Source organism: Armigeres subalbatus, chromosome 3 (assembly GCF_024139115.2).
Source record: "Armigeres subalbatus isolate Guangzhou_Male chromosome 3, GZ_Asu_2, whole genome shotgun sequence".
Lineage (NCBI taxonomy): Eukaryota > Metazoa > Arthropoda > Insecta > Diptera > Culicidae > Armigeres > Armigeres subalbatus.
Genome location: NC_085141.1, coordinates 225,197,599 through 225,209,791, shown reverse-complemented (window position 1 = coordinate 225,209,791; position 12,193 = coordinate 225,197,599). Strand labels below are relative to the sequence as shown.

At 38.6% G+C, this 12,193-nt stretch overlaps 1 protein-coding gene across 4 annotated transcripts in view; it reads left to right on the top strand.

Annotated features, from left to right (window-relative positions):
* Positions 1-12,193, top strand: part of LOC134220387 (ATP-binding cassette subfamily G member 4) — a 130,128-nt gene that overhangs the window by 83,079 nt on the left and 34,856 nt on the right. For all 4 annotated transcript variants that reach the window (XM_062699441.1, XM_062699440.1, XM_062699439.1 and 1 more), the window contains exon 4: positions 9,212-9,341. In XM_062699441.1, coding sequence (XP_062555425.1) covers positions 9,212-9,341 — 130 coding nt within the window. The remainder of the gene's footprint in view (positions 1-9,211; positions 9,342-12,193) is intronic.

The following is a 12,193-nucleotide window of genomic DNA, read 5'->3' as shown; positions in this document are numbered from 1 at the left end:
ACATCTAACGCGGGTTTGCTCAACAGTAGGAATTTTCAATGTAAAACTATTTGGTACAAGGTGTCTGCTACCACGCCTACCAAATGTTATTATTTTTAAGGGCTTATTTTTGAAATATTAAGCCTTAGATGCTTTTCGCCATACTGATTTCCGAAAGTTAACTCCTAGTGTTCCGCTATAAACACGTTCTTCTGCATATGAGACAGAAGCGATAGCCATATTACTACCAAGCTTGCCAAAACTTTATTTTCAGTACCCAGATTTTTCAGTAACCTATCTTTCAGTAACCTATAGGTTTAGTAACCTATCTTCAAAACCCAGATAGATTAATCCACCTTGGCATTGGTGGTCAATTTAGGAGGATAAATTCCACTATTTCCATCAATTCACATCTATTTGCGTTCATTTGAATGCATTGCAGCAAAAAAAACAATGTTTTTCAATATCTCCGGAAGCGAAAAACTAAGCCGCGTTCCTCGTCGAATGCAACTTGTTGAGAGCAAATCGGATAATGCACATACACACAAAAACACCAAGAATGTATCATTTGGTTTATAAACTGTTGATATGAAAGGCTTGAAATTCATTCTTAACTCAACTCCCGCCGGCTTTTCCCTCTCATAAAAGATAAAAGATACATACACACATACAGACATCACCTCAATTCGTTAAGCTGATTCGGAATATAACACTATGGGTCTCTGAGCTTTCTATCAGAAGTTCGGTTTTAGACCGGTCCAATAGCCTTTCCATATACTAATACGAGAAATTGTAATATGTATGAGAAAGGCAAAAAGGGCCCTCTACTGCTCTGTACTCGATACTGTCGAAAGATCTTATATTTTTGCAGTACCTTTGGCACATCTTTCTTAGCATACCTTCTTAGCTGAACTGTCTTTTTCAAATAGATTGTGAAATAAAGATAGGAAGGTTGAACAGTTTAGTGTGTCAAAAATGAATCAAATTGCAGTATTAAACGACAAGCGACAGTAAACTGGTACCTGGAAATGTGCGTAAATTACAGTAAGCTCCCAGGAATATCCGAAAAATCGCATGGACTTTGATGGACACTCCACATTTTTTTTTTAAATTTTGAAAGCAGTCTATACACACTTAGTTTTAATTTCTGCAGCTCAGCAAAAATCCGCAGAGCCGTGTGCCAGCAAGATAAATAACTGATATTCCGATAATGGCTTTTGTTCGCTGATTTTCGGCCAATTTTCAGTAATCTTTACAGAAATCTCGGCAAAGAACATGTTTGCTGTGGTTTTGCGAATCTCGGTAAAAGTTTAACATTTTGCTGAGATCCCGGAAAACAAATTAAGTGTGTAGGAACCTTCGAAATTGTGTCAGAATATTGTAAAAGCAATAAGGATTGGTGATGAAAAAAGTATTCAAAGTTCCTACGATATTCCGAAATCCAGCCTCAAATTCAAGTGTGTCAACTTTATTAGCAAATCTGCTATTTTAAGCATAAATAGTAAAAGAAGTAACATATACTTTTGGAATGTAAATTTAATATAAGTTTGAAAAAATATAAATTTGGAGAAATTCCCGGGAACTTGATCAAATTCCCGGGTTTTTCCCGGTGATTTCAAATTCCCGTGTTTTTCCCGGATTCCCGGGTGAGTGGCCACCCTGCGGAATAGGTTTTGTTTCGACTCTAAACAAAGTAAAGTTGTAGAGGCGCAAATCATTACTTGATATTACGGTTCATATGTGAAAAACTCATGATGTTTTTTTTATAGAGTGAGTTAGAAAAATTAGAAGAAAGAGATACAATGATATGACTTGATAGTTTGTCCTAATTTCTTTATCAATATTTTCAAAAACTCAGTGCGCAGGAGCCTGTAAGAACTCATGATCACGTGGGAGATCCTTAACAAAAGTATGCGTGAGACAAGAACAAATGGTGCTAGGAGGTCGTACATATATTACGTAAGCACTTATGGGGGGAGAGGGGTCTGTCGTTTTCTTACGCACCATATAAAGAAACAATCATTTGTATGAAAGAAACCTTACATGAGGGGAGGGAGGGTCGAAAAACCATTTTGAATTTTGGAATGAATACAGCAAGAAGATAATACAATAATAATTTTGTACATAATAAAGACCGAGTATTTTCTGCGCGATCAAAAATAATTTAAGAACGTTTAAGCGTGGCTTTATTAGTTTCAGGACTACACTTTGTAATGGTGCCAAATATGATAGGTTTGGGCGATGTGGCCAACATATTGAAGCAGTGAGATAAATTTTGCAAAATTTACCAGAATTTAAAATCGACAACATGCTCAGCTTGCATTGACTTTGAAGGTAAGATTCGTCCGAAAATGACTCAAAACTGACTCATCGTGCGTCTCCACCAACACAGACAATGCCGTCCCACAATGGCGGAAACCCGTACAAAACCTCAAGATTTTTTTCGATCATCTCGCGAAACACGTATTTTTTAAATTTTACACATGTATTAAATTAACTGATTCCAAAATTTGATGATTGTAGCTTGTAAATTAAATTTTTGGTGGCTTGTTGAAGTTCATGCTGTAAAGAACGAATTTGTATGGAAATAGAAAATTTGACTAAAGTTTTTTCGGGAAAGATTCGGAACGATCTGGTATTATGTATTGAAACCTATTTTTAGTCTACTTTCCGGTGGTTAGTGTGGTGATTTGCTCCTAGCTGCTCCAAAGCTGCTTCACCAAAGAAATCTTTGGTGAAAAATTCGAGCAACATATTAGGTTTTGTCCAGAATTTGTATGAGAGACCGCCACCATCCATCCAGTATTGTCTGCGTGGTTCGCTTCGACCGCACCACCGGCGAGTGTCCATCCAGCCAGTGTATGCTGTCAGAACCGTAAGCCGGCGACACAGCAGTGTGAACGCAAGTATTCACTTGAGCTCCCTCTCCTTGTTCCCCTCTCTTCTCCATCTTATTGAAATAGTTTTTCGTTCCACATAATTCGTGTCCGCAATGTGCGAAAGCGAAGATGGCGTGGGTACTTCGTATTCCATGTCAGATGTTGCGTTACATTCGGGTGTTCCACACCAAAACGAAATGGACACCAGCAACGCTAAAATTTCCCCTACGGGCCCTCGTCCCAAGGTCTACCCTTACGACTCTAGTGAGCCGTATGTTGTTTTCTTTCGACCCAAAGGCAAACGCTTGAATATCAGCCAGATCAGCAAAGATCTGGAAAAGCGTTTCTCGTCTGTCACGACCATTGACATGGTTGGATCCAGTAAACTTCGTGTCACGGTCAGTGACCGCAAACAAGCCAAGGAGATTGCCACCTCTGAGCATTTCGCAAGAAGGATTCGGTTTCGCAAGAGGGAAAGAAGCGGGTTTATTACCCGTCTGAGTCTTTCTGTGTCACCTTCTCCGGGTCCACGCTGCCTGGCTATGTAGTGATTGACAAACTTCATCTTCCTGTCCGGCTGTATGTACCGAAGCTGATGAATTGCGTTAATTGCCAGCAGCTGGGCCACACTACTCAGTACTGTTGCAATAAACCTCGATGTGCATCATGCGGAGAGAAGCATGTGGATGGCGCATGCGGCGCTTGTAAGACGGCACCGAAATGTGTTTATTGCAACGACGGCCCTCCACATGCTCTTGAAGCTTGCCCGACGTTCATACAGCGGCGATTTCACCAAAAACGGTCTCTCCAGCAGCGGTATCGACGAAGCTACGCCGAGATACTGAGGAAGCCCGCTACATCGGTTGTTTCTGAAACCATCTACTCGTCTCTTCCTCTGGACGATCAAGGTAGTTCTGACTCTGAAGTTGGAAATGGGATTCCCTTCGTTTTCAAGGAAAAGAGTAAAACATAGCCAGCGTTCTTCGAAAAAGTCTAGAAAACAGCCTCAAAGTAAGCCCCATTCCAACATGGTCAAATCAAATGCAGGTGGAACTCAAAAACGTTCAACTTTTGTGGTGTCACATCAGGATGAACGAGAGTTCTCTCCGCTTCCGGGTACATCTAAAATCCCAGATGTCCCAAGTTTTGCAAATTTCCAGCCAGAAAGAGAGCATAGAACGGAACAACCTCCGAGCGCACCAATGTTCACACTTTCTGGCATCGTGGAGCTCATCCTTAACTTCTTTTATGCTTCCGACCCCGTGAAAAACATGGTGAAAACAGTACTGCCTATTCTGACTCCTCTCCTGAAGCAGCTGTCTTCAAAAATGCCCCTTCTCGAGTCATTAGTATCTTTCTATAACTAACTTCGTCAAAAAGGGTAACATGATTTCGATTCTACAGTGGAACTGTCGAAGTATTCTTCCCAAATTAGATATTTTCATATTTTTAGTTAACAAATTACAATGCGATGTTTTTGCTTTATGTGAAACATGGCTAACATCAGATGTGAACCTTCATTTTCCAGATTTTAACATCATTCGTTGAGGCCGGGCAAATGGATATGGAGGAGTGCTTTTACGGATAAAAAAAATCAATCCTTAATCAGTCGATCTTGCCCCGATGTCGGGCACCGAAGCTGTCGCATGTCAGGTGACTATCCGAGGAAAAAACCTCAGTATCGCCTAGATATATCCTCCTCCAAATACCGCGATATCTCGTAGAGATCTCTCACACATCTGCTCGGTTATGCCAGAGTCACGGTTGCTCTTGGGAGATTTTAACTCCCACGGAACAGGATGGGGGGAATACAGGAGAAGTTACACGAGTGGCACCTCCAGCAAGAGATACCCGTCTAGATCTTTCCATTTGTTCGAGCTCATTATCGTTGGACTGTACTTGGAAGGTGGACCAAAATCCCCATGGTAGTGATCATTTGCCGATCAAAGTCTCGATTTCCAATGGACGTAATCAATCTGTTTCTATCGACCGCGTTCAAGGAATTTCGGAAACACGGATCGATCGTTCTACACAAACGGTACATAGCGCTCGAAGTTCAGTTCAAGAAGCTGGTGAAGGTGAAGAAACGCGAATATTGGCGCACTTTCGTCGAAGGCTTGTCGCGTGAGACTTCAATGAAATCTCTTTGGATCGTCAGAAGGAGAATTCGAAACGCGTCGTCCGTTAACGAAGATCGTGGAAGCTCCCCGCGGTGGATACTCGACTTCGCAAAGAAAGTTTGTCCGGATTCGAGTGGAGCAAGTATAACGTAATAATTTTGCTGACAGGGATGATATGGATCACCCCTTTTTGATGATCGAATTCTCGCTCGCTCTTCTTTCATGCAACAATTCCGCTCCGGGATGGATAGAATCAGATTCAATTTGCTCAAAAACCTCCGAGACGTCGCGAAGAAGCGCCTATTGGCTTTGTTCAATCAGTTTCTGGGTGCAACATTGTTCCGGATGATTGGAGGGAAGTGAGGGTGATAGCCGCCCCCTTCTTTACATTTTTTACGTCAGAGACATTGATGAATGTCTCATGCCAAATTGCTCGTTGAGACAGCTTGCAGATTGTGTTGTATCGGTTTCGGGACCAACAGCGGTTGATCTGCAAAGTTCTCGCTTCAACTGATGGGTAAGACAATCACTCATAGCATGTCTTCTAAGCACCTCGGGGTCTGGTTCGACTCGAAAAGCACATTCGGAAGGCACATTGTGTATATGACACAAATATGCCAGAAACGAATCAACTTCATGCGAACAGTAACCGCATGATGGGGAGCGCACCTTGAAGTTCTCTCATGTTGTATCGAACAACAATTCTACAATTTACCACCAAAATATTTGCAACATAGTAATTTGAAGAAAAATCACTTGGTAACGTTAAACATTTTGCATGAGTGCAAAATCGAGAAAATGTGAATCGTGTAAAATCTGAATTCTGTGTATTTGTGTAAATTTTATATTTATTTATTGCTCATACTCTGATTTATTTATTGCCAATTTGCTAATTATTCAGGGAACTTTATAATTTTTCAGAAGGGAGTTTTTATTTTAGTCTTTATTTGGCTGATCCAAAAGCGTGAGAGTTGACCGACTTCGGTAATCAAAAGTAACTGTGTACCGCAAATGTATCCACTATTCAATTTTCTTGAAACTCTTCGCCGATCTTTTATTCTAGTATTTCTATTATTACCGGGTGATTTTTAAATTCTTGAACTGTCATTTTTATGTAAAATTCGTGAAACCAGACCTAAATGTAAATTTATGAGTTTTTTGCGACGCCGCACTCTAGATCAATTTTTGTGCGTATTCCTTTCAACTCACCCTATTATTGTATTAAAGGTCGGACTCGATTATCCGGGGACCCGATTATCCGGGGTATTATCCAGAATTTTTGACTCGATTATCCAGAGTATTTTTTGCCTTTCGAGTATAATATACGTAAAGGCTATAGGATCACTCCAAAACCGAACTTTTAACAGAAGTCTCGGTGACCCATAGTGTTATATATCAATCGACTTAGCTCGACTAATTGAGGTGATGTCTGTATGTTTGTATGTATGTGTGTACAAAAAATGCGAGACACACTTTTTTTGTACTTAGCCTTCTGCGATTTGCTGTCAACAGGTTGCATTCGACGCGGAATCCTTCCTAAATTTTCGCTATTGAAAATTGGCCCAATCGACCATTTCGTTCCGAAGTTATAAAAAAAAACATTGTTTTTGGGAGTATCTATGTAGTGAAGGGGGAGGCGGGTTTGGATTTGAAAAAGGGGTTGTTTTGTATACTGAAATTTGTCTACAGGCTTGTATATCAAATTCATGAATTCAAATGAATATATTACTGTTTTATTCATATAAAATATGATTATTTGAAGAAACATGAACGTAGCTGGAATGGGAAGGACTGAAGTACGGGTGTTCTATAAATGTAATCTTAATTTCATGAATCAATTATTTTCACTAAAACATGCGAAAAAACTTCTCGCTTCGAGAAAATTTCCCATTGAAGTCCGTTTCCTCTATATTTCAATGCAAAAAATGGGCAGAGAAATATTTCACCCACGGACGTTGTGATAAAACGCTTCGTTTTAGTACAATTATGAGTTGAATGTGTGATGTCTGTGTGTTTGAGTGCACAAAATTCAACCCATTTTTTGACACTTATCCACTTATCCGATTTGCTTTCAACTGGTTGCATTTAATATCAATTAGGTCTGGGGTAGTCTTTGCATTGTTTCATATTGAAAATTGGTTGGATCGGACAATGGACTCAAAAGTTCCATTACTTTCAGTTGAAAATTGACTTGTTCAAACTTTGGCTTCATAAATAATGGACAAAACACTATATTTTGTACAAAAAGCGCGTAAACAATCTAGCCATTTGGCACCTATTCTCAACCAACAAGTTTCATTTGAATCCTGTCCTAACATATCATATTGAAAATTGGATGGATCGGACTATGGACTCAAAAGTTATGGGCAAAATATTATTTTCCCATAATACACCAGAAAGTTACCGATGCCGCTAGGTGAATTATTCAGGGTTTTTCCTAAATAATTTCTGACTACACCACATTAAGTAAAATAAAACATAAGTTTTACTTTATTTAATTGCAGATTTAATTTTTTTTTCTGGTGATTCGATTATCCTGGGTGAAAAAAATCGATACTCTGGATAATCGAGTCCGACCTGTATAATGATTTTTCAACTTTCCAATTTTTAAACTTTATATAAACACAGCTCAAGACGAATCGATTAGTGAGAAAATCTTACAAATCGGTTCACACACACGTGAGTTAAATTGCATCAAAGAAAATGCAAACTCATTATAAAGAAATGTTCACATTAACACGCTTTTACCGGATAGCTCCTAGGGCACAACACACCACGCTGCGCTAAACTCATTCTGTTATAGACGGTATGGGTGAGTATGGAGGTGCATGGTTAATAGTACAGGGTGTCTTTGTCCAATTTTGAGGGAATCAAATCTGCTATAATTCGAGATTTCTATGGAGTTTGCACTAAAAATACCCTTGCAAGAATTCTTTTACAGCGGTTTGTCTACCTAGGCGCCCACTTGCTGTAGCATAAATTTCACTATGTTTCGTGCAGCGAGTCAAAAATTTTTACAGATGGAAGCCGAAAGGAGAGACAAAAATCTGCACACCCACTTTGATAATCCTGCTCATCGACGATGGAACCTAAGCCAAAATGGCCTAGCCAAAAATTCTACATGGCGATGGCACGAGGAGTAGTTCCTGCGAAGTTTAAATTTGTGAAAACCCTTGTTTTGATGTATTAACCTTATTTGTACGTCAATCCGTTACCGAGATAAGATGATTTTATTATTCCGGATTCTAAATGGACATAGCTTCATTTCCCCATAGAGACACCGTGAGTCTGAGTATGTTAGTGCCGATAGTGTGTTTTGCCTCGTAAAAACGTAGATGTTTAATTAAACTGAAGAAAATCTCGGTAATTTTCTTGTAACAAGTGTTAGAATGCAAGATGTATGCAATGATATAATGCAAGGTTAATACAAGCTATATAGATTCAAAAAAAGCAAACAATGGATTTTGAACATGTTTTTACAAAAAGATCTTGGGTTCACAGTGAAGTCACCAACATTTCACTGTTGAGCCAAAAGATGCAAATCACGTCCCAAGCCAAATGTTTTCTTTTCAACGTTTGATAACTCTTTTCTTAAAAATTGTTATTGAACTTTTGAATGCTCGTTAATTGTAAACAGATTACGGTTGCTTCAGCAACTATTTTATCAAAAATGCATAGTCTCTTGGTTCAAAGTCACTCACTACAAGTCACGAAGTCTATGGAGCGTCCGCAAGACCGCAAATCTTAAAAGCGGTGACGAGAACAATGTTCATCGCAGACAGTCTAGCAACATGCCTTATTCGTCACAATCGTCTGATTTTTAAAAAAGGTGGTTTTAAAAAGGTGATGTAACCAATATGTTTAGGGGCTATCCACAAAGGACGTCGCGCTTCTAGGGGGAGGGATGGTTCCGAGCATCGTGATAAGTCATACTAAAAAATGTGAGGTTTAATACAAAAAGTGTAACAAAGGGGGGGGGGTTGAAATCGCCTTTTTTGTGTAACGTACTTTATGGATCTTTCCTAATGTGGAACAGACTCTTTATGTAGACTTTGAGGAACATTATTACTGTCTTTGACTATTTTTGTGGTTGTGCAATTTTGCAGTCATTGGGTTTTGCTTCATGAGCATTTTCCCGTTTCGAAATAGACGGTTGAGTAAAATTTCAACTGAACTGAACCGTGAGTAAGTACACCATGAATTAATGAACGTTTTACCTCTGTTTCATTGCAGTCAGTGAAAGCCGAAAACAGACGATACTGAAAGGCGTGAGTGGCGTCTTCCGACATGGCCAATTATCAGCAATCATGGGACCCTCCGGTGCCGGAAAAAGCAGCTTACTAAACGCTATCTCAGGCTACCGGTAAGTTCATGTCAGTGGCATAAGCACTTAAATAATCATGTTGAACATATGAGCGACAAGAGGTTCAGTTGCAAATATTGCCGAGTGGCTGTAATACAGTTTTTCGAGCGCCGATTGTATTAAGGGGAACTTTTTCAGGGTTAGTTAAGTTTAGAGGGTTTTTTTTCACCGAAAACATTCTAGACCATGGTCACAAGGCTAACTAGAGACCTTCGCCGATTTATATAAAATCTCTGTTTCATTCAAAGCATATCATATACAAAAATGTGATAAAACTGAATGCAGCCAACAGTGATGAACTCTAATAATTAAGAAAAACACTCTAATAAAGTATTAAAAAACAAAAGGAATACAGACAGCACGGTATTTCCATCAATTGTGCCCTCTCGTAAATCCATTTGAGATTCTTTAAAAATTATTATTGAGAAATATTACCTATAATTAGTTAGAAATACTTGTAATACAATTAAACAAGATTTTTCTGAGGTTAGGAGGAACGCTATTCTGGGAACGATATTCTGTCATCAATCAATCAAATTTGATCACTTTTGTTTTGACCTGGGCCCAGGTCAGATTCCTGACTACTGCCTTGGGCGCTGCTAATTTTAGGTATTTTTTTTCTCTTCCGTCTCCATTCCTCTTCCCTTTGTTGTCATAAAATGAAAAGCAAAACCATTCAACAAGGGCAGTAAAGTGTGGGATCCCAATCATGTTTACGAAAGTTAAGTAAATTCAACTTAACTTTTGGTTAGTTTTAATTCAAAATTAAGTATATTTGATTTAATATTAAGTAAATTTTAACAAAATTTCAAGAAAAAATACTTAATTTAGGGTTTTTACACTAAACCCCCGATTGGAGTGAAAAGTACCTAATATTAGGTACTTTTTTCTAACCGTGTAGAGAAAGACTCGTTTCTAATTGCAGAAATTCCAATCACGGATGAATATTAGTGTTAATAGCATTTTGCCACCAGTTTTGATAGTGGAAGCAATGTATTCCAGGGCAGCCAAGGTTAATGTGAAACATCTAGAAACACATTACAAAGTGCAGCTTGTGACACCTACCTTGATGCATACTACACTAACAGCTCTTTTGTGGCATTGGATAGGTATCTTGCACTACAGCGCTGTTGTACGTCAGCATAGGGCTCATCGTCCTTCAAGCGAGCTTATCATAACTAAACTGCAGTGGATAATCGTGACGAAACTTGTAATGCAACGGATATGTGCATGCATCAGGAATAGGCACCTGATAATCATAAACGCGACGACAATAACTAAATAAGAATATTATCGACTAGGCAGTGGAAAAAAACAAAGATGAGCGAAAATTTGTTTCGTCTTCAAACGGGCAAACATGACATTACGATTACAATAAAATCAAGGAATGTAACAAAAGATATTTATGTTACAAGATGAAGATTGTCGCTGTCGTCGCTGAAAAATACATACGATTTGACAGTTTGGTACCCAACATGTTTCGGACAGCAGAACAAAGGCAACCGAAGCGACAATCTTTATCTTGTAACTAAAATATCTTTTAATATAACTCATAAACTTTTTTTGTTCTGTAAGGTCATATGTGAATATGTACATTATGTGGAAGATATTGATTTGAAAAATGTATTGGAGGTAACCACTTTCCCTTCGATGGGACTCGAACCCACGACCCTCAGAACTCTAGAGTGGTCCTTTAACCAACTAAGCTACGAATGATCGCCGTCGGCCTTCGCAACCTAGCGGCTACTGAATGAGACGTATGCAGCTCAAAATAGTGACTTTAGTGACCAAAGCTGACGAAAAAAAGGGACCAAATAGTGACTTTCAGTTGCAGAAAAAATGATCAAATAGTGACTTTCAGTTTCAGTTGCAAGTTTTTGTATTAGACAAAATCAAGCGTTTTTGGGGTCGAAGGAGAATCTTTTCATCGTAATTTGTGGCGGAAAACATCTTTCACTCACCACTTTATTCCCGGCGATTTCTCGGCAAAATTCTGCGTGAATAAGCATTCTCTTCGTGAGAATGAGTGAAAATTGCGATCACTGGATTAATTGAACACCTACTTAAGAAAGATGCAGAGAACTCTACGATTTATCATAGGTGCCACGGTAGTTTTTGGAATTTTTAGTGCGACAGGAACAACAGTACGGAACGTTTGGGTAAAAAAAAGAAACAAAAATTATGAAGATTCATGTGCAACGAGCCTGGGGTTGAACGCTCGACTCCGGCTTATAATGAGGACCATGTTCTCTGAGCTTTTTTTTCTTCAGATTACGTAGATTTTCCGACTTGCTGTGCGTATTCATGAACGATTTTTGCTATGAAATTCGATGCAAGCGCATGCAATCTCCAAAATTGGGTAGACTTGATCTTATTTCTATGATATCTACTCAATAAATATTTTTTAGAGCAAACTCTACATAACATCTATCAAATCTACGAAAAAAAACCGCTTGAGAACAATTTATATTTACTTGATTTTTTTTTGTATGGGGATTAATGAGGGATTAAGTCTCCTCCTATTGAGGCAACACCGCAAAATCCAAATATCCTGAGATTCTGTTGGAATGTTGGCATTTTTATCAGTGAAGATCAATAAGCATATTTATTGCTTTGTGCTGTGAAAAAATGATTAAATATTATTGAGAGAAGTTGTTCAAATTTTGCGTGGTCACTAAAAACCATCTTTAAGAGGGACAAAACACAGTAAATAATAGAATAAATAAGGTTGTCAATTCAGAAAAATAACTCGCCAAATAACATTCATTCGTCTAGAGGATCTATTATAAAAATACGCTATAACAATGCTACTTTAATTCTTGGTAAAACAGGGGAGAATCAAACCTCTCAAG